The sequence below is a fragment of the Emys orbicularis genome, chromosome 9, assembly GCF_028017835.1.
Source record: "Emys orbicularis isolate rEmyOrb1 chromosome 9, rEmyOrb1.hap1, whole genome shotgun sequence".
Taxonomy (NCBI): Eukaryota; Metazoa; Chordata; order Testudines; family Emydidae; genus Emys; species Emys orbicularis.
In genome coordinates this window covers 28131717-28153175 of record NC_088691.1, presented here as the reverse complement: position 1 = coordinate 28153175, position 21459 = coordinate 28131717, and the positions used below count along the sequence as shown (strand labels likewise).

Genomic DNA, 21459 nt, shown 5'->3' with positions numbered 1-21459 from the left:
GTTGATTCATTCTAATTGGTAATTAATTATTGGATTTTCTGGGTGATAAATACTCTCTCAAGGGCAAACTGGCAATTTGGTTTATTTTAATAATTTAGTTACAGGTTACCTTTTGAACTGCATTTGGTTTTAAGCAACAGCCAGGGCACACAAAATATTTTATGTTTTGTAATTGCATTAAGCTTGTGTATTTGGAAGTCTCTAATTCATAGAGATTAATACTGTGTGAACTTTAAGTTTATGAAAGGTGCCACAGCAATTGATGCAATTGATAATCATTTGCAATTAAACAGAAGCAAAAAGTTGCAGTAGGTCACACTGTGGGTCTATTAATCTGACAATATCCCTGTTACAGAAACTGAGAAAGAAACATGTACGTGGCTCTAAACTTCTAGGGCCTGATTCTGACCTCATTAACACCTGTGTAAATCAGGCCTTACTCCATTTACACCAATGGAACCTGTACAGATGAGATTAGAATCAGGCCCTCAAACTCTGAAACAGTGACTATAATTAAGCAATAATAACGGAGACCCTGGACATTTCATTTCTTGAAGATTAATCTTTAAGATTAATGGCTAGTTTGAGAATTGATGACATAAGAGGGTCATGAATTCTCTCCCTTGCCCCCTCACATCACTACAGCTTTTTTTAAAAAATGTTTTAAAGACATTATCCACCTCATTTGTTGGGAAATAAACTTTAAAAACAACACTATACAAACACCTCCCCACACACTTCTAATAACTAGGAATAACCAATTTCTATCATACAGTGGAACAATTTGGAGAAGGCAAGAAATCTTGGAATATTCAGTAATAGCGAACATGATTAACGGGAACTGTGGCAATGATGTATTCCCAGCTCCAGGAGCGCCCGGGAATTAAGGCCAAGAGGAGCAGATGATGACAAGAACTCCAGTTTTCATTTTCAACGTTCTATCTAACTGACAATAACACTTTTAGTTTGAAAAAATGCTACGTAGAAACATATTTCACAACTAGACCAGAGCCAAACACAGCCAGTAATTCACACTCAAATTAATTTCAAGTGCCATCTTTAAGTAGGAGTGGTTAGTAATAAATACATTTTCCATCCATATAGTCAATTATCATTTATGTCCCTTAAATTAACTCAGGATCTGTTCGGTTGAAGATGTAGCATATGATTAACTATTTGGGCCAAAATATTTCTCCTTTTGGAGAAGCACCATAACAAACAGATAGCAGAAAATTCTAACTTGTTTAAAGAATGGCAAAATATTGGTGTCCTGGGGCCTGCTGTCACCCACTCAATTGCTTCATTTTTCTGCACTTTTCAGACCTCCTCCAACTTATGCCAGTGTGACTCCACTCAGCTGGCTTCAATAGAGTTATTCCTGATTTAGTGCAGCATAAGCGAAAGAATCAGAGTGGCTCCACTAGTGGGATGAGGTCCTGGAACCTGGTGGAAAGGACCCAGCTGCTCCAATAACATCAAAAACTTCTCGCCACAAAGACCTTTTCACAAGAGCTTTATTCTCAGGTTTAGGGTCCTCAGGTTGCAAGAAAAAACAGCAACAAAGGTTCTTACAGAAAATAAAGGACGCATGAGTAGTGGTAAGTAGCAGGAGGGGCTCACCATCCTGAGTACAAACCCACCAGGCCCCCATGAGTATGCACTCGGGGGTGCTAGCCCGAGCCCCTGCCCGAGTTACCATGACTACACTACTATTTTTAGCATGCTAGCTTGATGAGAGCTAGTGTGAGTATGTCTCCTTGAGCTCCAAGTGCAGACATACCCTAAATATTGTAAATAGGTGAGCCAGAGACCAAAATGTTGAATGAAATTCAGCCCTGGATGAATGTGGCCTAGCACCCTTTGAAGTCAATGGGAATTGCCCCTAATTATTCCAGGGCTGATTTTGATGTCATCTCTTCTTTGCTCTTTCTGTTTACAATATTAAACCCTTTCCGGTAATGTGATAAGTAAATAGAGAATTTGAGGTTTACTGCCTATTCTTGGAACACCAGGGCAGTTTGTTAGGTGCTTTAATGATTGTTACTGACATTGTTTGTTACCCTCCTGCCATGAGCTATTTTCAAACAAGGGGAGTCCAAATAATTCAGAATGCTTTTTTCATTTCATTGAAAACGAACATTTTAAACAAAGGAAACAATTTTCTCATAGTAAAACACTCAAGGGTGTGCATAATTGACCAATAAATGTGCTTCCAGGTACATTTATGGCACTCAGTTATTAACAGCAAATCTAGTCATGTGTTAATAGCCAATAAAGCACATCCTGCCATGTCTTGTTGTTAATCACTGAGAATCCAATTTAAGTAATTTGTTTAATGAGCCTATTAAACTTCAGGACAAGTTTTAACCACAAAGGTCTTTCTGGTTGCTTTAGTGGTTTGTAAACAGACACCCCATGAAGCAGCTTTCACAAATTCTAGGTGCCACCTTTCTTCTCAAAAATGTACTATGCTTGTGACAACTTTGGACATTAATTTAAGATTAAGTTATAAAAGGCATCCCTAGAAAAGAAAAGAGACTGCACGTAGCTACGGGCTCCAGGATTAAATCCCAGTATCGAGAGGCCTGATTCTCCACTCCATTGTGGGGTCCTTTCCACCTGTGCAAAGTGGTTGTCAAACACCCCTCCTCGACTTTGCACAGATGTCAGTGACTCCATGTGGTGCAGGGCAGTGGAGAAGCATGCTCCCTGAATGTCAAATCAGTGCAAGTTACACTTCTTTACTACTTTCACCCATTTTCCTGACCATTTACAAACACTGGAAAATGTCTTTGGGGGTTGCACCTGCTTACATGTGGTCTGTTTTTTGTCTGGTTACTGTAAAAGTCAGCAGATATCTAGGGCACAGCCTTTTTTCAGGATTTAAGAAGATAATTTTCAACTCCAAGTGTGTTGGGAAAGGATTTGGGGCCTATCCCTACCCTCCCATTTAGAACTTGGTCTTGGTCTCCCCACCCATGAGTGACTCTGTATTCTCAGGTGGGGGTTTATAAGCTAGTGACGGGGAGAGCAAGTTAGCCCTGGGTCTTGTTTAACTTGCCCATTTAAATGGCAAACCTTTCCCTAGCGTGCCTGAGTTCTAGCTGTTGTGCCTCTATATGAAAAAAAAGGTGTGTTGTTTCTCTAACAAACTGTCTGTATGAATTGAAGTGGTTGTGAAAGGTGCCTGACTGACAAACCCACAAATGGAAGTCCTCTTATTAGCTACAGCTTAGGAAATGCCTGGGCAGCAGCAGTGTAAACTTCCTCACTTTAAGGCTTTAAGCCACATTTACGTCATTAGAATTCTGGGCTGGTGAGTACCTAGCATTATTTAGGTGTCTGAAGGAGCTGCTCTAAGTTACAGACAGCCAGAGCTGCTCGGAATTGCTGGAGCATGGTGCACCCCAACATACTGGGACTGGCAAGGGACCCTGTGTTTCCCATAACTGCACGGGGGGAATTCTCCTGTTGCTGGCCAAGGGGCTTTTACGGAGCAAAGAGTGGCCAGAGTGAGAGGGAAAATCCCTCCTATATTCCTATACATTGTGCCCAGGTAGGTAAACAAGAACAAAGACATAGAACAATAGGGCACAATACTAGGCTATATATTAAGTTTCTCTATTTGCATATTATTTGTTTATATATTGTCTCCAAACTCTGGGCTAGGAGCATGTGTTGTGTGTCTTTATGGCAAGGAAGAATCCCAAAAAAGTAATGTTGGGAGTATCCCAGGGTTGCTGAGTAAAAGAGAGGTCTAGCCCTCTGCTTTAAAAATATAAGATGAGAGAAAAAGTAATCATGGGGCCTCTACATCATCATCAAGGGAAGCGTTCATCCACTATTTGTTATTCACTGAATCTTATTCTGAACATCGCAGTGCCCAGCTCTGAAGCCTAGATTAATCTCCAGTTTTGCTCTGTTTCCAGGATACCATTTGCCCATTAACATTTTCCAGCTGTTCCTACAGGAGAATTTACAGCTGCTGAGGTCTTGGTTCATATCATTTCCCTCCCATGCTGCAGAGAGTGTGGATTATCCTCTACAAAAAATATCTTGATGTAACTGCAGAGCCCCTCATTTGCTTATGTTCTTAGACATGCTAACTCAAAACTTTACCAAACCCCGGGCTTCTCACATTTTTGCTGGCCGCCTCCATTTCAAGGCCCCAGTGCTCTTCTATACCAGCTCAGTGGAAGACATTCTTCCACAGGGAAGCAGAATGGCCCAGGAGTTCCAGGACAGAGAGATCCTGTGTGCCAGCTGTGATGTCCCTTTATGGGATACAGTTTGCTCCTCCTGCATAGGTAGCCAGCTCTGCTGGACAGTGCACAGATGAATGGAGTCATGGATCTCCATCCTCCCTACCCTCTTTGGGGCACAGAGCAAGTCCCAAGGCAGTAGGAGGGTGCAGTCCCTGTGCTACTGTGAGTGCAGGAACTGAAATTCTTGTTACCAAACAAGCAAGTGATGAGCTTCTCACATGCTGTCTGCCCACTGTACCCACATAATGGCCAGGCGGAATCTGTCCTGGGTTTAAGTACAGTTACTGTTGTCATTTTAAAATACTTCCATCCCACATCTACTGTAAGAGATGACTACACATTGTGTATAAGGACTCTGCATTGATCGCCCAGCTGCATAGATGCGCATGGGGATTCACATTTCACTACAAAACACAGGCCTCTGCTTCTCCAGCTAATAATACAGCTCATTAGCTCAGCTAGCAGAGAGAACTGATTATACATAACACCCAGTCCATCACCTTCCCAGCTAAGGGAAATGATTCACATGCAACCAAGCCAATACAGGACTTATTTCTTCCAGTTAAGACAGCATTTGCCCTTGAATACACTCTAGAGGAGTTGAGTACTCAGGAGTCCAAGCCAATCCTGAGGCACTCATCTGAATCAATCTGTGCCCAGATACCTGCAACCACGTTAAGAAGAGACAATAAGATTCATGCTTAAGATGATCAGCTCCAAAAACAAGATCCCCCTATTAGCTGAAGAACCAGTTTATCTTATCCAATACAGGAACAAAGGGAGTCAATCACATTTTCCATTGAAGGATGTGATAAAGTGAACTGGAAACATGGTAGAAATACAAATGGAAGTACTAAATGAACCAGCAGTTAGAATTAAAGGTTATGTTCTGAATGTTAGGCAACCAGTACTTTTCAAAGATTCACTCCACTCCTACACTTAAATGAGATACATAATAAACTCTGAGATTGTACATGTCATTGCCACAAAGAAAAATCAGTTTTTTCACCATACCTAGTGCTCTCCAAATAAGACAGAAAATGACAGTAAAGCAAATATAAGACCAACTCCACTCATGGTTGTCTCCAATGGTAGAGACCCCAAGAAAGATGAAGATAAGGGTATCACTAACACTGCTCCACATCTTCATAAAGTATTTGATTGTAGTGTGAGACTTTAGAGAGATATTCGCCTCCACATAACGTTTCATGCCCATGGCACAAGCAATAATACTGAGGAAAGAAAATAAATCAATTACATATGGTACATAGGTTGGTTGGAGGAACATGCTAGATAGGCAAAAATTATATCATAGCCTTTCCAAGACAATGTAAGTTTTGGGTCAGATTCTGGTACGCTGAGACTCACTAAGTAGTACCTTACTCCCCAAGTAATTCTATTAGAAATCAGTGAGACTACTTGTGCAGAAAGAGACTACTCTGTGTGAGTAAGGGTATTTGGATCTGGCCCTTAATAAATAAATGCTAAGTTATTACATTGATTGTAGGGAGGTAGCGACACCTATAGTTAATGTTGCCCAACGCTTTCCATTATAAGACCCTGTTTTCAGTTCCTTATAAGTTTGCCAAATTTTAACCATTTGGGCTGAAATTTTCAATCCTGGGTGTTTGCCTCAGGCTGATGTTTTCTGCAAAATTTCAGCAAAAAAGGTTCAGCTGTTTCTCAGAATGAGGTTAGGGGAAAAAATACATTGGCTTGCTTATGTTAAAATATTCTTATAAACATTTCATTGAGGAGATCTAGCACCTCCTCCATGGGCCACCTTATTTCTAGCATTTCCTAGCTTTTGAGTGTTTTACTTTGCAACTTTGTAACATTCTTTTAATGTAGCTTTACATATCATTATTAATATATTGCATATATCCACTTCCTGTCATCTGTTTGCCATCAGCAGTGCAACAGTGACAGATTCTAATCAAGACTTAATCTCAATTTTTGGAATCAAAGACTCATAAATATTAGAAATGCAAAAGGCCGGTTAGATAATAACCAAGTTCATCTCCCAGCCATAGCAGGAGTGTTCCCTGTACACAATACAAATTGCTCCCTGCAGTACACATTGTTATTTGTATTACCATGGTGCCCCAGGGTCCCAGTTATGGATCATGCCCCACTGTTCTAGGCTCTGTAGAAGCACATAACAAAGAGACAGTCCATGCCCTGAAGAGCTTGCAGTCCAAGTGCAAGACCAGAGACAATGGGTGGATGCAGCAAACTGGCAGTAGGGAGCATAAGGAAATGATGAGACAATACTGAAGAGACAAGAATTACAGAAAAGGAATAGGAGCAAATTCCAACATAAGTTACACCAGTGTAAATCTGAAGTAATTCAGCTCATTCAATGGAGTTTACACCACTATGAGGCCAGAATCTGGCCCATAACATTTTGATCTCTCAAAAGCATAATAGTGAACTCCTTTAAAAAAAATCTTGAGAGCTTTTCCAGTGTTTTTCTGTATATCGTGTCTTTTTATAACTCCACTCCCGTGCTACCCCATGTGCCCACAGAAACCAGCTCTAACTCACAGATCAGTATGGCACACAGAATAATGCTGATGAGCTGAGCATTTATTGCCCTTTCACAGCTTCCACACATTGGGGGTTGCGCTGAGAAGTAGCCTGTGATGAGGAGGAGAATGTCACGCACAAAGATGTTTGCCCAGATTCTGCACTGCTCTCTGATGCTTTGGGAAGCCTATCTGGTGAATTTTGGCCCTAAAACCATCATAATCAGCCACAGGAAGATCATCCCAGTATGGAGGGACCTTCAGAATACAGAGACCTGAGGTAGCAGCTCCTGTGCTGCTGGTATGAGGGGTGTGAAAAGGGCTTCTTCAAATCTGGCTGATCCGTGGCTGCTGTATCAGACTCTTGGGGCCAGGGGCAGCCAGCATAGCATACGAGTAGCCTGCAAGCTGCTCTAACTAACACCAGGGACTGGCCCAGGATGGGGGAAGCACATTTTACATTCTCATCCGCATCCTGAGCTGCTATGTTCTTTGGCCACAGCTGAGGAGCTGGCCCCTTAAATCAGCTGAAGGACTACAGAGAGCTCAACTAATATCAAAGAAATCTTACTGAACATTCACTAGGCTGTGTGATGAACACAGAGCGGGCCTTCAACGGGACCACTGTGCTTCTGAGAAAATTAGAGAGTGTCACTACAGCAGTAACACTTTACCTCTTCATATATTGTACATACAAGGTCATTTTAGAAGTGTGAGGCACCAATTAAAACTTTTACTCTTTAATTGTTCATGGATAATTGGTTATTTAAACTACAGGATACATGTGGTTAGCCTAATTCATCATCTTTTCAAATCAGCATAATTTTAGCCTAGCAATCTCAGAAGGTCAAAGCAATTGAAATCAAAGAGTCAAAGAACTGGGGGGAGAGGGGTATGTTACTTTGACTGAAACACATTGTACTAAAGGACCAGTTGAACTCCTGAAGGCAAGACAAATATCAGTTTCTGAATTCTGATCACCATTGCTATTTTGACAACAACTCTCTGAAGCAAAGGGCCTGGTTTTCTTCTAATCTATATCCGTGTACATCAGGAGTAACTCCCCTGAAGCTGCTAGCATTACACTGAGATAAATTGGTGTGATGTACATAGGATCTAGCCTATTGACTTTAAATTTTACTTTACTGGTGACTGCCACTCCATAGTTTTCCAAACAGCCATTGGCTACTGGTCCATTCTATTCATAGTTCATGCTCTCAGCTGGTGGTCATGTGGCATATAATACAGGGGCCACAGAATGACAAACTTATGCATGGAAAGAGGTATACACTGCCGAGGAGATTAGTATTGGACACTGATTGCAAAAAACACATTCTGACTGGGTGTTTGGGCCTTATTGGCAAAGTCACAACTGTGTGCCAGCACCCAGTGAATATACAGTGCAGCTATGGGCATGAAAAAGAGAGAAAATGAGAACATTTCTGTCCAACTTTCCCCTCCCTCCCTCCCTCTCTTTGATTTTAATCTCATCATTTTTAAGTCTTATTTTACCTGTAATTTCCATCCTTTCTTATTTCATACGCGAGTCCCAGGAAATCGACAAAAGAAACCCACTACTTTTTTGCCTCCACTTCTAAACTGCAACTCCCTGCAGTGAAATGAGGCAGAGAGAGGAGCTCATCCGTCCTTTCTGTGTTCACTGCCAAAACGTTGGGCAAAGTACATCCTAGTGCACAGTGGGACTAGAGTGGGCCTCAGGAATAAATGTGATCATTTTCTGTTGGAAACTGTCAATTTTTCTAAGTAGGGGAAATATGTGGCCACTGGGAAGCCTGGATGTGCAGATCTGTACTGAGCATTAATAACATGGGTAGGGAGCACTATCTGTAAGGGCAGCAAATAGTGTGTTTCAACAACTGAACAGAAGGATGACAACAGCAGCAATGGCCAAGGTTTCCATGAGATGAGATCTCACCTGACTATTTTTCTGCAACCCATGGAAAACCAATGAGCCTGATTCTCCTCTCACCAGCCTCCTCTGTCCTCTTCTACTAGTAAAACACCATTAATTTCAACATAGTTATTCCTGGTTTGTACTGCTGTTAGCAAGAGCAAAATGAGGCTCATCTTCTTGTGATCATTCCCCCTCTGCTGGCTCAGTAGCAGGTAATTAACAAACTCTTATTGACCCAGCTGTGCAGATATTTACAGAGCAAAACAATGAAGTTAAACTACAACAGTTCATTTCAAAGCACAAAATAAAAATACTGTTAGTATGGGGAAAATATTTTCAGGATACTAAGCTGGTATCAAAAACAAGAGAACAATACAAACATTTTTAAAAGGTTTAGAAAACACAAATGAGCCATAAGCATCTTTGTACTTATATTTAAATCTTAAAATATACCACTATCTGTAATCGCAATTTCTTATGACAAGGAATTAGCTGTCCAAGCAATCATTTTGATCCAGAACCAATGCATTATTAAAAAGAAAAGAAAATAGGTTCCATAATGGGTACAGTACATTGTGACAGAAGGAAACACCATTAAATCTGAATGCCTTCTCCTTTCATGCTGATTATGCAGCATATTTCTTTCACTGTTCAGTCACATGATACTATAACAGATCCTTAGTTTACGTTTTCCCATGAACTATAATTGTTTTCAACAATAGTGAAATATTGCTTTGTATTGGCCATTCTAGGAAACAAAAGTCTGCAAAGTATAAAAGATTCCTATTTATATACAACATAGTACCATTGGTTTCAAAATAGATCATCCAGATACTGCTGTATTTAACTGGATGTTTAATTTTTCATTTTCTTCTCATCATCAGTATTATCAATACTGGAGTTGTCTATAAGGCAAATATCACTGGAGTCTAGGTGCACTTTACAGTCATTAGGGAAATACTAAATATCTTTACTTTTGCAATTGTCAGCACTATATGAGTCCGTTTCCTGAGTCAGGGTCAGAGCTAGCAGATTGCAACCAGTGCCAGGGAGACGGACTGGATGACCTCATGCAGTCTTTTCCATCTATTCTGTCTTTGATTCTAAGGTAAGATCTCTTTGTCCATTAGAAATACTAGATCCAGTTTTGCAGGGCTAAATCATTTCTTCCTCAGGCACAATTCTCATTGATGTTAGTGGGAGTTTTGGTGTCTGATTCAAGTTTGAAGGATTTAGCCCACAGTTAATCGTGTTCTTAAAGGCTAAAGTCAATTTCTTCAAATTAAAAACTAGTATCTCTCAATTACTATATAAGGCTGTACTTAAAGAACCTTGATAGCTCCAGTTAGCTTCCCCGGAGACTTGTAGGGGAGTTTTGTAAAGGAAAGGTGTCTCCATTCCTGAGATGAGTCAGTCTCTTGAATTCTTTGTTAGACTGATGCTGAAACGAATGTACAGAAATGATTTTGCAACATTTAAACAAAAATAGTTTCTGATTTTTAAAAATCTTTATTAAAGGAGCCACATATTTTAACTGTAGATCAGACATCAATATTTTGCATTTATCTTCTTGGCTATCAACCTCCAATATTTTCAGAAACAAAATGTAGATATAGATAGTTCAACAAATACCATGTTCCTCTTGAATAGCCTTGTGACCTTTCAGTGCTGCCACTTCCCCATGCACTTTCAGTTATGGAAAAGATAATTTATTTCTGTATGGTCAAATGCCTTCTCTACTTCTAACGAAGGCATCCTCAGCGCTCCCTGCATTGGGCTGATCAACTGCAAGTTGAACAACATGCATTTATTTATCCCTCGGTTTTCTACTGACAGTCAGTAATCCTATGACTCCAGGTGCTGGAACTTTACAAAAACCACTGAATACCAAGAGACTTGTGATGAAATCACAAGAGTTGGGAATCTCCAAACATCCTGCATGGGTTGACCCCTGAGACTGCATGGAGTCCCAGTGGCTGCAGGGCTTCACATTGGCACAGTGGTCTGGTCATATGGAGCTCACTGAGGGATCAGGGCCAAAATCAGGAATGCAACATAGGATGACAGTCAAGGGAAGCAGCAGAAGCACCAGTGAAGGAGGTACATCCACTCAGCTAGATACAGTATTTGCCTAGTTTTACAACAGGCTACATAAAAAGCACTAGCAAAGTCAGTGCAAACTAAAATTTCATAGACAATGATTTGTTTATATTGCTCTGTATACTATACACTGAAATGTAAGTACGGTATTTATATTCCAATTGAGTTATTTTATAACTATATGGTATAAATTAGAAAGTAAGCAATTTTTCAGTAATAGTGTGCTGTGACACTTTGGTATTTTTATGTCTGATTTTTAAGTTTTTAAGTGAGGTGAAACTTGGGGGTACACAAGACAAATCAGACTCTTGAAGGGAGTACAGTAGTCTGGAAAGGTTGAGAGCCACTGGTCTACACGAACCACTTAATGTGCAGTATGACATTGCATTTGGTTTGAGCATTGGCCTGCTAAACCCAGGGTTGTGAGTTCAATCCTTGAGGGGGCCACTTAGGGATCTGGGGCAAAATCAGTACTTGGTCCTGCTAGTGAAGGCAGGGGGCTGGACTCGATGACCTTTCAGGGTCCCTTCCAGTTCTATGAGATAGGTATATCTCCATATATATTTAACAAATCACACCCCCGTAAAGCACATCACCCCACCATCTAAACAAGCCCATAGTTACACACTCATCCTACTTCATACACACTACGCTACAAGCCAGATTTTGCTCTGTTATGCCACTGAAATCAGGTATAATTCCACTGAGGTTAGTGGAATTATTCTGAATTTACATCAGTTTAACTGAAAGAAAAATCCAGCCCCTGATCATGCATGATAACATCAAGGTCACTGGGTGTGCGCCTGTCTATCTGTCTACCTACAATCAAAGAGTCATTACGCACATTGCCACTTCATAATCTAAGTGTAGGGGGAAACTGGTGATCGCGGATACCATTGTCTGCTAACTATTGGCGATGCTGTTTTGTGACACTCACGGTATGTGAAAGTATACCTGTGAATTGAGTTGATCTAGAAAAACTAAGCTAAAACACAAGGAGCCAGTTCTTGCCCTGGGCTGAGCAGGGGCATGCTGGGGGGAGAAGATGGTGGTGGGACCTGAGCTGATCACCTTAGCAACAGTATGGCAGGATACCAAACACTCAATGGAGTGCTACAGGACTGGCTACTGTGCATTGAAGTGCTACAGCCCCAAGGGCTGCTGGTCAGGGATGCAGCTAGGTCTTGGCCAGATACCACGTATGCTGGAGGAAGGTGTGCAATCTTCTCCTTTTTTTAAAGGAGAAGCAGTGTGCAACCTACCACATAGTCATCCCAGTCACCATGAGCAATCCTGCCTGCCCAATCATGCCATCAGAAAGTAAAGGCAGGATATAGACCTAAATAAGCTAATCAGTAAGGCTGGGCAAATCACTGGAGATAAAATTAGAATGGATTCAAGTCTTGCCCAAAACCCAGATCAAACCCAAATTTTTCTGATGTTCAAAGAATCCAATCAACTACTTTGTGCACCTCTTCACATCCTGGTATTGATTGGAACTCAAAAGACAGCTAGAAAGCCTGTTCTGGCCCAGCCAAAACCACAAAGCACTGGAAGTCTCACACATACTGACCATGCAAATTTTCCAGACCAAAGACACTAAACCAAGCTTGAATAAGTATTCAAACATTTGGATGTCTGACTGAACTGATGAACCATATGAAGTTTGTCCAGCTCTAATAATCAGGACTATTTATGATTTCCAGTTTTAAAATACACAAGCTGGCTCCGATCTCTACATCATGAAATGTATTTCTTGCATCTGAAGAAGTGAGGTTCTTACCCACGAAAGCTTATGCTCCCAATGCTTCTGTTAGTCTTAAAGGTGCCACAGGACCCTCTGTTGCTTTTTACAGATTCAGACTAACACGGCTACCCCTCTGATACATTAAATGTATTGTTTCAACTTAAGTCCTTTAGCATTTCAAATCATTTAAAGTCAGATGTCATCTGTTCTGTGAAACACTGCTAAGGCCATTTCTTTGTCTCTTAAATCCTCAGAAAATGTGAGCGCATTTGAAGAATGCATATCACCATTTATGTGGAATTGTATAATGCATGCAATGTGGTTATGTCCCAGTACTATTTCAAAGGCTTTTATATTGTTTTGTTTCACTTAGTACATAGATGTTTATCATACATCTCAGACTAAGCAACGCTGATGTAATCATGACTGATTCTTTTCTGAATATAGCCAAAAGCATTAATTGCATGAATAAGAAAACCCGTGCATATACTTACGCCACAATACCAGAGAGGTGAAACATTTCTGCAGTGAGATAGGATAGGTAACTGTACAGGAAGACAAAGAGGGGTTCAATTACACGGATATTCTTGGTAAATCGTGTGGTAAAGGCAGCAATCATCCCGAATAAAAGGCCTACCAAGACCCCTCCTATTCCAACCACAAAAAATTTCCCAATTCCTGCTAACACATTCACAGTTTTGATCGTTGACATTTCGTAAAAGGATCTAAACAGCTTGTACAGCACCTAGAAGAAAAATAAAAGGAAAAAGAGAGAGAAACAAACATTAGCTAGAGATGACCACAGGCAACAGACACACCATTAAATGTTTGTGACACTTCTGCCGATGTGGTGAAATGCTTCCCTAGTGTTGTGACAAAGACACTGTGTTCTTGTTACCAATGGGTTTTGCCTCATAAGTACATCATCTACCCTATGGCCCTGCAAGGATTTCCAAGAAAAGATAAAGCAGCCTAAGCCTTGGCTCTTGGGGCTTCAATGGATGTGGGAGGCCCTACCAGGAGCTTGGTCAGGTGTAAAGGCATACAGTTTCCTCACGGGCTGCCCTAGACCCCCTGCGGATCCCTGGGAATAACAGGGTTTCTCCACGGCCTATCACATGGGAGACAAACCCCATCCTCCCCGTAGAATGATACAGAAGGGGTGCTCTGCAAGGAGATCTTCATGGAGATTTTCTCCCTCTAAGTCTCCACTGGAGATTTGTTATATGAAAGAAACTAGCAATAAGAATTTGCCTGTGGGATAAAACGTCTGAATTTAATGGTTCCAATTAGACTATGAAGCTCACCCCTCGCTCATATGAATGAACGGGGGGAGAGATGAACTCCTACCTTTGCTGCTGCTCCATGAAGGATTATAAATACAGACACATTGATATTGTATATCTATAATCAAAGCATTTAAATACATACTATTTCTCACTATCTTCCTTTTACTCACATGCCAGTGCAGTTAAAATCCTAAACATTAACAGTAACTCCATCAAGTCAAATTTTGGTTGTACATCAGGCTGTTAATGCAGCCAATGATAACAGCAGTCTTATACCAATCACTGAAAGCAATGAGGGCACTATCATGAGTGGTGAATCTGGTGTACCAACTTTCTGGCATGCAGATAGGGCTGGACCCAATGCCCGCTGAAGTCAAAGCAAATTATTCCATCGACATCAATGGGCTTTGCAACAGACCCTGAATATTCCTGAAGTGGGGAGCTTTGCAGAGATGTCGGACCTAAATATCTTCCTGCAAGTACTGGCTGTTTATTAAAATGGACAATTTCAAGCTAAACTATTTCTATAACCCAAATTTGATGTAGAAGTACTGGGGGTAACAGGTCCTGATTTTTTATTCTCCCTTTTATTTACAGGGAAATTAAATTGTTGAGAAATAGACCTTAAATTAGTGTTTTCCTGTCTAGAATTCTTCAGTGTAAAAGAGTACCATATGCAGCATAAAAAACACTGCGTAATATAAAGTGATAGGCAGTGCCTGACTCCAGCTGCAGAATCTTATTTTGAACCCACCTGAAGAAATTGGCATTACTGAGTCTGCATATTAGATCCAATCCTGTATTCCTCAATGCCCAAACCTCACAAGAAACAAAGGAGTGGGCACATTAGATAACAATAGAAACACTTCATCTGATAAGCTTTATTTATTACTATAATGTATTGAGTGCTGATAGTCTGCTCAGCATTGTACAAATGTGAGGATGTTTCCCGCCTCAGGGATCTCACTATTCAAAGGCTAAATTGTGCAGTCTTTACCCACCCTGGTGAACACTGAAGTCAGTGGGACTGCTCTTGTGTAAAAGCTCACCACTGTATACATGTTCACTGTTATGTGGACCCTACGACCTTGATCCACAGCCTTCTGGCATCAATGGAAAGTCCTCCATTGAAGTCAGTGGGCTTTGGATCAGGCCCTAAATGAGTTCAGAATGGGATTCTGCGCTAGAGTGGAGAAATTTTTATATTAATTTTTATATTAAATAAGTCATTTTTTAAATCAGGGAACAGGCTTGGATTTTGCTCCTCAGAAGATGGGACACAAAGGAAAGTCACTCTTGTTATTTTAAATAAAGTAACTATTAAGAGGATTGGGGTTTAGTTCATAGTAGAAAGACGAAGAAGGTACAATATTAACAGATTGTCCTCTCAAAACATGTCTGCTCCTATTATGACAATGCAGCAAGTGTCAATAAAAACATTTTAAATAAGTAACAATTTTAGGGCCTGATCCTGCAAGGTGCTGAGCTGGCTCCAAAGAACACTTTATAGATTCACAGGTTTGAAGGCCAGAGGGACCATTATGATAATTTAGTCTGACCTGCTGCATAACTCATCCCTGAGAGCGGCTGATTTCAATGGGAGCTGAGGCAGTTCAGCCCCAGAATCATGCTTTCTTGTAGCCAATAATAGTAGCAACAAGAGACTTTTGATTTACTTTTTAATTATAGTTTGTTCACTGGAAAGGTCTCCCTCCCCCTGCCCCTTGTGCCAATCTAATTCCAATATTGATGATGTTTCTGAAACAAAACCTGTTAGGCTGCTCCGCAAATTTACTTTTTCTCTTCATATCTTAGTGTCTTCATGTGCACATACGGGCTCTAGGGGAATGTTACTGAGAAAAGACTGTAGATGCTACACAATTATATGTGTGCAATTCTACACTAAAAAAAAAACTTACACTACTGTAATCACCACTGCTTGCAGCTCCACAACATCCCTGTAAGGTAGGGAAGTGCTATTGTCCCCATTATACAGCAGGGGAACGAAGGAACAGAGAGACACCAAGGGACTTGCCCAAGGTCATACAGGAAGTCTTTGGCAGGACAGGGAATTGAATGTGAGTTTCCTGAGCGCCAGGCTAGCACTAGCCACAGGACCATCCTTCCTCTGTACACTAAATACCAACATAAGGGATAGTACTTACCACTGTAACAGCATCATTTAGGAGCGATTCTCCAAAAACCAAAATGTGAAGCTTTTCATTGACATGTATCTCTTCAAACACAGATAACACTGCTACAGGATCCACTGCAGCAATCAGACTGCTAAACCAGAGATTATGGAGCAACGATATATCCTGCAGGTGGAAGGATTTCACTTGGCATATCCCATACAGTGAGAAGCCAATCCCAAACACATTCCATATAGTTCCCACTACAGCATACAGAAGAATAGTCCCAATGTTCTCAAAAAAGGGACGGCTGGGCATGAAGTACCCTGCGTCAAGGACTATAGGTGGCAGTAAATAGAGGAAAAAGATATCACTGTCCATGACTGGTGGGGACTTGTCATTTAAGCCATAGATGATTCCTCCCATGATGAGCCCCACAAATATCAATAAGCAGCTTTCAGGCACAACTGATGGCAGCTTGTTAAACAGATGAAATGCTGGTGAACAGTAAAGAGATGACATCATTATCCAGAATCCGTATAATATGTTGACATCATCATTTCATCACACTTTTTTATAATACAAAAGAGGAATCGCTCCACATTGTCACTTTTAGCAGAGAGTGGGGTGTGAACTGATGCTGTTTATCATAAATAATAATTTTCCAACTTAATACCAGTAGGATTCTTTAGGTGAGCATGAAGTGAATTTAAAAAAAGCTGTAAATGTTGGTAAAATGAAAAGCTAATAAATAAATAGCATCCTATAGCACCTTTCATCCAGGAAGATCCCGAAGTGCTTTACAGTTTTATATATACTCTGTTGAAACACAGCCACATCTGGGGTGAAACACAGCCATCTTGCTACACCACATCAGTAGACAACATTTTTTTAAAGAGAAGCTGAAGAATAGCATATAGGATTCAAAATATGAGGGAAAATTTAGGTAGGTGAAGTATATTTACCTAAGTTGGAATTTGGCTAGCACGCCTCTAATTTTGCCAAAAGTGCCAGGAGATTTTTAATAACCACATTTGGCATATTCCTCAATTCATCACAACAAAAGGTTAAAAGCTAAATATTTTAGACAACAGTACCGTAGGCACTGAAAATAATCTACCTAAGATAAGTATACGTGAAGGAATTCAGGATAACAGATGGCGTAGGGTCTAAATAGCATACTCTCTTCAGCACTACAAAAGTGGAGAGCAACAGTTCTTTTTTAAAAAAAATTGTGTTCCATGTTTCCAACTAATGTTCTTTGTCAGAGATAACCTTCTTATTAATTATAAAGGAGGCCATTTTAATATTCACTAATCATTAGCTCTTTAAACAGTTAGAATACAACATTGTGAAAAGTGAGCTCAGCACCTCCGGACAAGCTGTGCATCCAGCTACTTTGCACAGATCTAGACTTTAAAGAGAAATTCATACAATACAAGTCATGAAAAGAAATAAACTGAAATAAACCAAACTGAAATGGAAAAATTAGAAAAAAATCTTATTAATCATTATTTGTATTGTTTGTTTGTTTGTATTACCAGAACTGGGCCCCTAGAGTACTAGGTGCTATACAGACTTAAAACAAAAGACTATCTCTGCTCCAAAGACCTTACAATGTAAATAAGCATCAGATATTTCATATTTCTGAATAATTAAATTAAGGTTAAGGGGCTTCTGCAGTACTAATGGATTTCATAGCCTGTATTTATCATTTCCCTTCTTATACCATATTACTCTTAGGCCCAAATTATTCATTGTGATGGGCCTGATCCAACCCGCTCCTCATTCTTAACTCCCATTGACATCAATGGAGACCTGAGTGCAGAAAAGTTGCGAAAGCAGGCACATAGTTCAGTATTATTATTCACTTTTGTAATTTGTCACTCCAGTTATATAATTACTCAATTATTCCCATTATCCTTTCTGGACTTTCCTCTCCCCTGGATACGTGTGTGCAGTTCTTAAGTTTTGCATGTATAAACTTACACATGGCTTTGGAAATGTCACTGTCATTTGCAGCTGCAGTATTACAAGCTGACAAGCAATTGTGTGGGGGTTTTTTCCATTTGCAAATATGGCAATTTAATTTACAGTACTCTATTGAAACCCAGCCCCGGAGAGCCGGGGAGCAGGGCCAGGTTCACACACAGGGAAAGTCTCGCACTCAGCTGCAAGATGCTTAGCGTTTGCTTACAAGAAAGCCTCACAAACCCCGTGTGTCTGTGTGTGTGTAGGGGGGGAAAGGGGAGATAAAGAAATAATCAGCCCAGAGGGCTATCTAGTTTGGTATCCTGTCTACAAGCAGCCCTAACTGATGCTGCAGAGGTGAAATGCAGTCAGTTTGAGCAGCACAGTACCATAAAGGGAAGAAGTTGTTCTCTTCTATCTAGCCCAAGATTTAAAAATATTATTGATAACTCACTTCCCACCTGAGCTTTCCCAGGATATGAGAAGCTGGCTGGGAGTGGGAAGTGCATGTGTTGACTGTCTTTCCCAGCCTAGGGCAATTCAGTCAGGCACTGGGCAGGATGGGGCACTCAGAGACTTTGGAAACTTCACAGACCAATTTAGGGGTGGGGAAGGTTTTAGGCAAGGACTTTCCACCCTAGCTGGGGTTTGGCGAACAGATGCCCAATGCAAGGAAGTTCTCAGAGTATCCCTCCCCTGTCTGAGCTCTGCCCCGCTGCTCTTCCTCCTGCTGCAGCCCAGAAGAAACATGGCTCCTTACCTATTTTGGCCAGAGAAGCTAGCATGATCCAGAGCGTTATTTCAAAGGGGACCTGCACATGATGATAATCCAGGGAGAAGAAGGCTGTGTGCACAGAGGATTCATTATCCTGGGCTTCCTGGGACCCCCAGCTGGCATTCTCTGGGCCACTGTCCTCGAGGGGCAGCAGCAGCGATGGTCCCTGGAGTGCACTGACCACGGGAGCACCCAGCAGCAAGGAAAAGCAGGGCCCCAGCATCCATCCTGCTGCAGCCTCCCATCCCAGCCTCTGCCTCTCCATGTGCCCTGGGAGCCGTCCGCCCTGGAAAGTTGGTGGCTGGCTGCTTCCCAGCTCCTGGCTGCTGCTGCGGCTGCTGCTGCTGCTGCTCTGATCCTGAGTGGCTGGGCAGGGCTCCTGCCTACCAGGCCCTGCAGAATGCAGCCTGCCCTACTTGCGTGGGTGGGTGTGAAGGCAGGAGCCACTGAGCAGCCCAGCGAATCCCAACCCCCAGAGAGCCGGGGAGCAGGACCAGGTTCGCACACAAGAAACGTCTGCACTCAGCCGCAAGGTGCTTAGCATTTGCTTACAGGAAAGCCTCACAAACCCTTAGTGTGTGTGTGTGATTCTGTGAGTGTACGGAGGAAGGGGGGAGATAAAAGCAGGATCCTTACCGTTTTGGGCCTCAGCCACCCAAATTCCACTGCCTAAATGGAGAACAAGTGTAACTGCTCCTTCTGCACCCCCAAGCCCCAGACCTGGAGGCAACAGCAAAACCTGGATCCTCCAGCACTGCTGGAGGTGCCTGGTTTCAGGCCCCAGCCCCCCAGTTCTAGTGCTTACACATAATACTGGTATAGATGATACCTTTGCCCAATGCATCTTCCCCTTGGTAAACCAAATGCAAATCAGAGTATCCACCAAAAAGAACTACAACCAGCTAATACAATCACTTCACAAAGCATGCAACTGGAGGGTCTAGGATGGAGGGCATCTCAATAATAAATTCCAGCAATAGCTTGTCGTCTTCTGCTGCGGTCAGGAGCAGAAGAGAGAGCTATTTCTGTGTTTACTTTTCATGCTAGGCACTCAGCTACCACAGGGATGGGGGTGGGGAGGGGAATATAAAATGGAGAGAGAGAGAGAGAGTGAGATGTCATTAACTACCATCTCTGAACTTCAGGGGCTTTTGATTACTTGGCCATTTCTTCTCAGAACAGTTCCTTGCACTGCAGTGGCCGGTGTGGCCGTTGGGAAGGTTCAGGGATAGGTATCCACTGACCTTAGGGGCTACTCTCGCACTCATTTTGGGAAGCAGGGTATTTGTTTGACACATTATCAGACACATTAATAAAATGGAGGGCAAAACGCAGAAGGCCAAATTCCTCCATGATTTAGTTTCACTAGAAGCAGTGATGTTTCACGAGGGATGAATTTAGCCCATACAGCACAAACAAACAATTAAAATATGGGGGCCCCAGGCTGCTGCTGGACTAATCGATGACCCATTTTGGTGCCCAAAGGACACCAAACCTGAGCTGCTAATGACATATTGGTGATCCATTTTTTCTGTAATGGAGAGCTAAATGGGAGACCAAAATCACATATGTATGTACTCTTGTTTGTCAATAGCACACCATGTCCCAATTTCTGATATTATTTTGTAGGTCAGAATAATAAACAGGAATCTTGGGAAGCAGTGATACATTCTGAAAATCACACTCCACCCATCCCCATTTAACATTGTTTATCAGCTTTTATACTGTGCCTTTAACAGAAATTTCTACCTTGACTAGAGAAAATGCTGTCTTGACATCTGGGCAAACTGAGATTTCAAGAGTTTTGGCAAAAAATTCTCCCTTTGTGTGGAAAAAAATGACAGAAGGGAATCCTGGGGAAGGAAATCCTACAGGGTTCCCTTTATGCATTTCTCCATAATCATTCCTTGGGGTGGGGAACAAGGCCCCTCACAGTTTGGAACAAATGGGGGTTAAGCATATGTGCACTGTTCCTTTAAATATTAAACAGGAAGTTTGGTGGCAGGGGGCTGAAGCGATCTAGGCAGAAGCTTTACAGTGAAACTAAAGAGGCAGAAGAGTCTTGAGAACATGCTAATAAATGTCCTTATTCAGTGTCAGAAGAAAGTGACTCTGTGATCATTTACCAGGGTGTTCTGCCTCCAGAACCCACAGATTCTGGGATAACTCTAGGACTAGGGTGACCATATTTCCCAAAGTAAAAACGGGGCACCGTGCGGGGTGGCTCGAGCCACCTGCAGTTGCCACTCGCCTGAGCCCCGTGCTTCCCAGGGCTGGGGCTAGGCTGACCAAATAGCAAGTGTGAAAAATCAGGACGGGGGTGGGGGGCAATAGGAGCCTATGTAAGAAAAAGCCCCAAATATCGGGACTGTCCCTATAAAATCAGGACATCTGGTCACCCTAGCTGGGGCTGAGCACCCGAGCCCTGCGCTGTCTGAGGCTGGGGCTGACTGCCCAGGTCCCATGCTGCCCAGGGCTGACAGTCCGAGCCCTCCCACCCAGTGCCTCGTGAGCCACCCAGTGCCTCGTGTGCCACTCGCTCTCCCCCCCAAAAAAAATGTTCCTCCGCACCCCCTGGGGGTGTACACTCCATTTTGGGGGGGAAACTGGGCATTTGTTCCGTTTGCTCTTGCCAGCTCATCATCAGTTGTCAAGAGCAAATTGGACAAATGCCCATTTTTGCCAACAAAATGTCAGGACATCCAGGACAGGGCTTAAAAAGGGGACTGTCCCAGCC

The 21459-nt window shown here is 42.0% G+C and overlaps 1 protein-coding gene across 1 annotated transcript in view; it reads right to left on the bottom strand.

Moving 5' to 3' along the window:
• Nucleotides 1-18987, bottom strand: part of LOC135883706 (sodium/hydrogen exchanger 2-like) — a 52294-nt gene extending 33307 nt beyond the window's left edge. The window contains exons 1-4 of the mRNA XM_065410942.1: nucleotides 18708-18987; nucleotides 16010-16473; nucleotides 13050-13300; nucleotides 5280-5497 (exon numbers count right to left, since the gene is read on the bottom strand). Of these exons, the coding sequence (XP_065267014.1) occupies nucleotides 5280-5497; nucleotides 13050-13300; nucleotides 16010-16473; nucleotides 18708-18987 (1213 nt within the window). The remainder of the gene's footprint in view (nucleotides 1-5279; nucleotides 5498-13049; nucleotides 13301-16009; nucleotides 16474-18707) is intronic.
• Between the last annotated feature and the right edge of the window lie 2472 nt (nucleotides 18988-21459).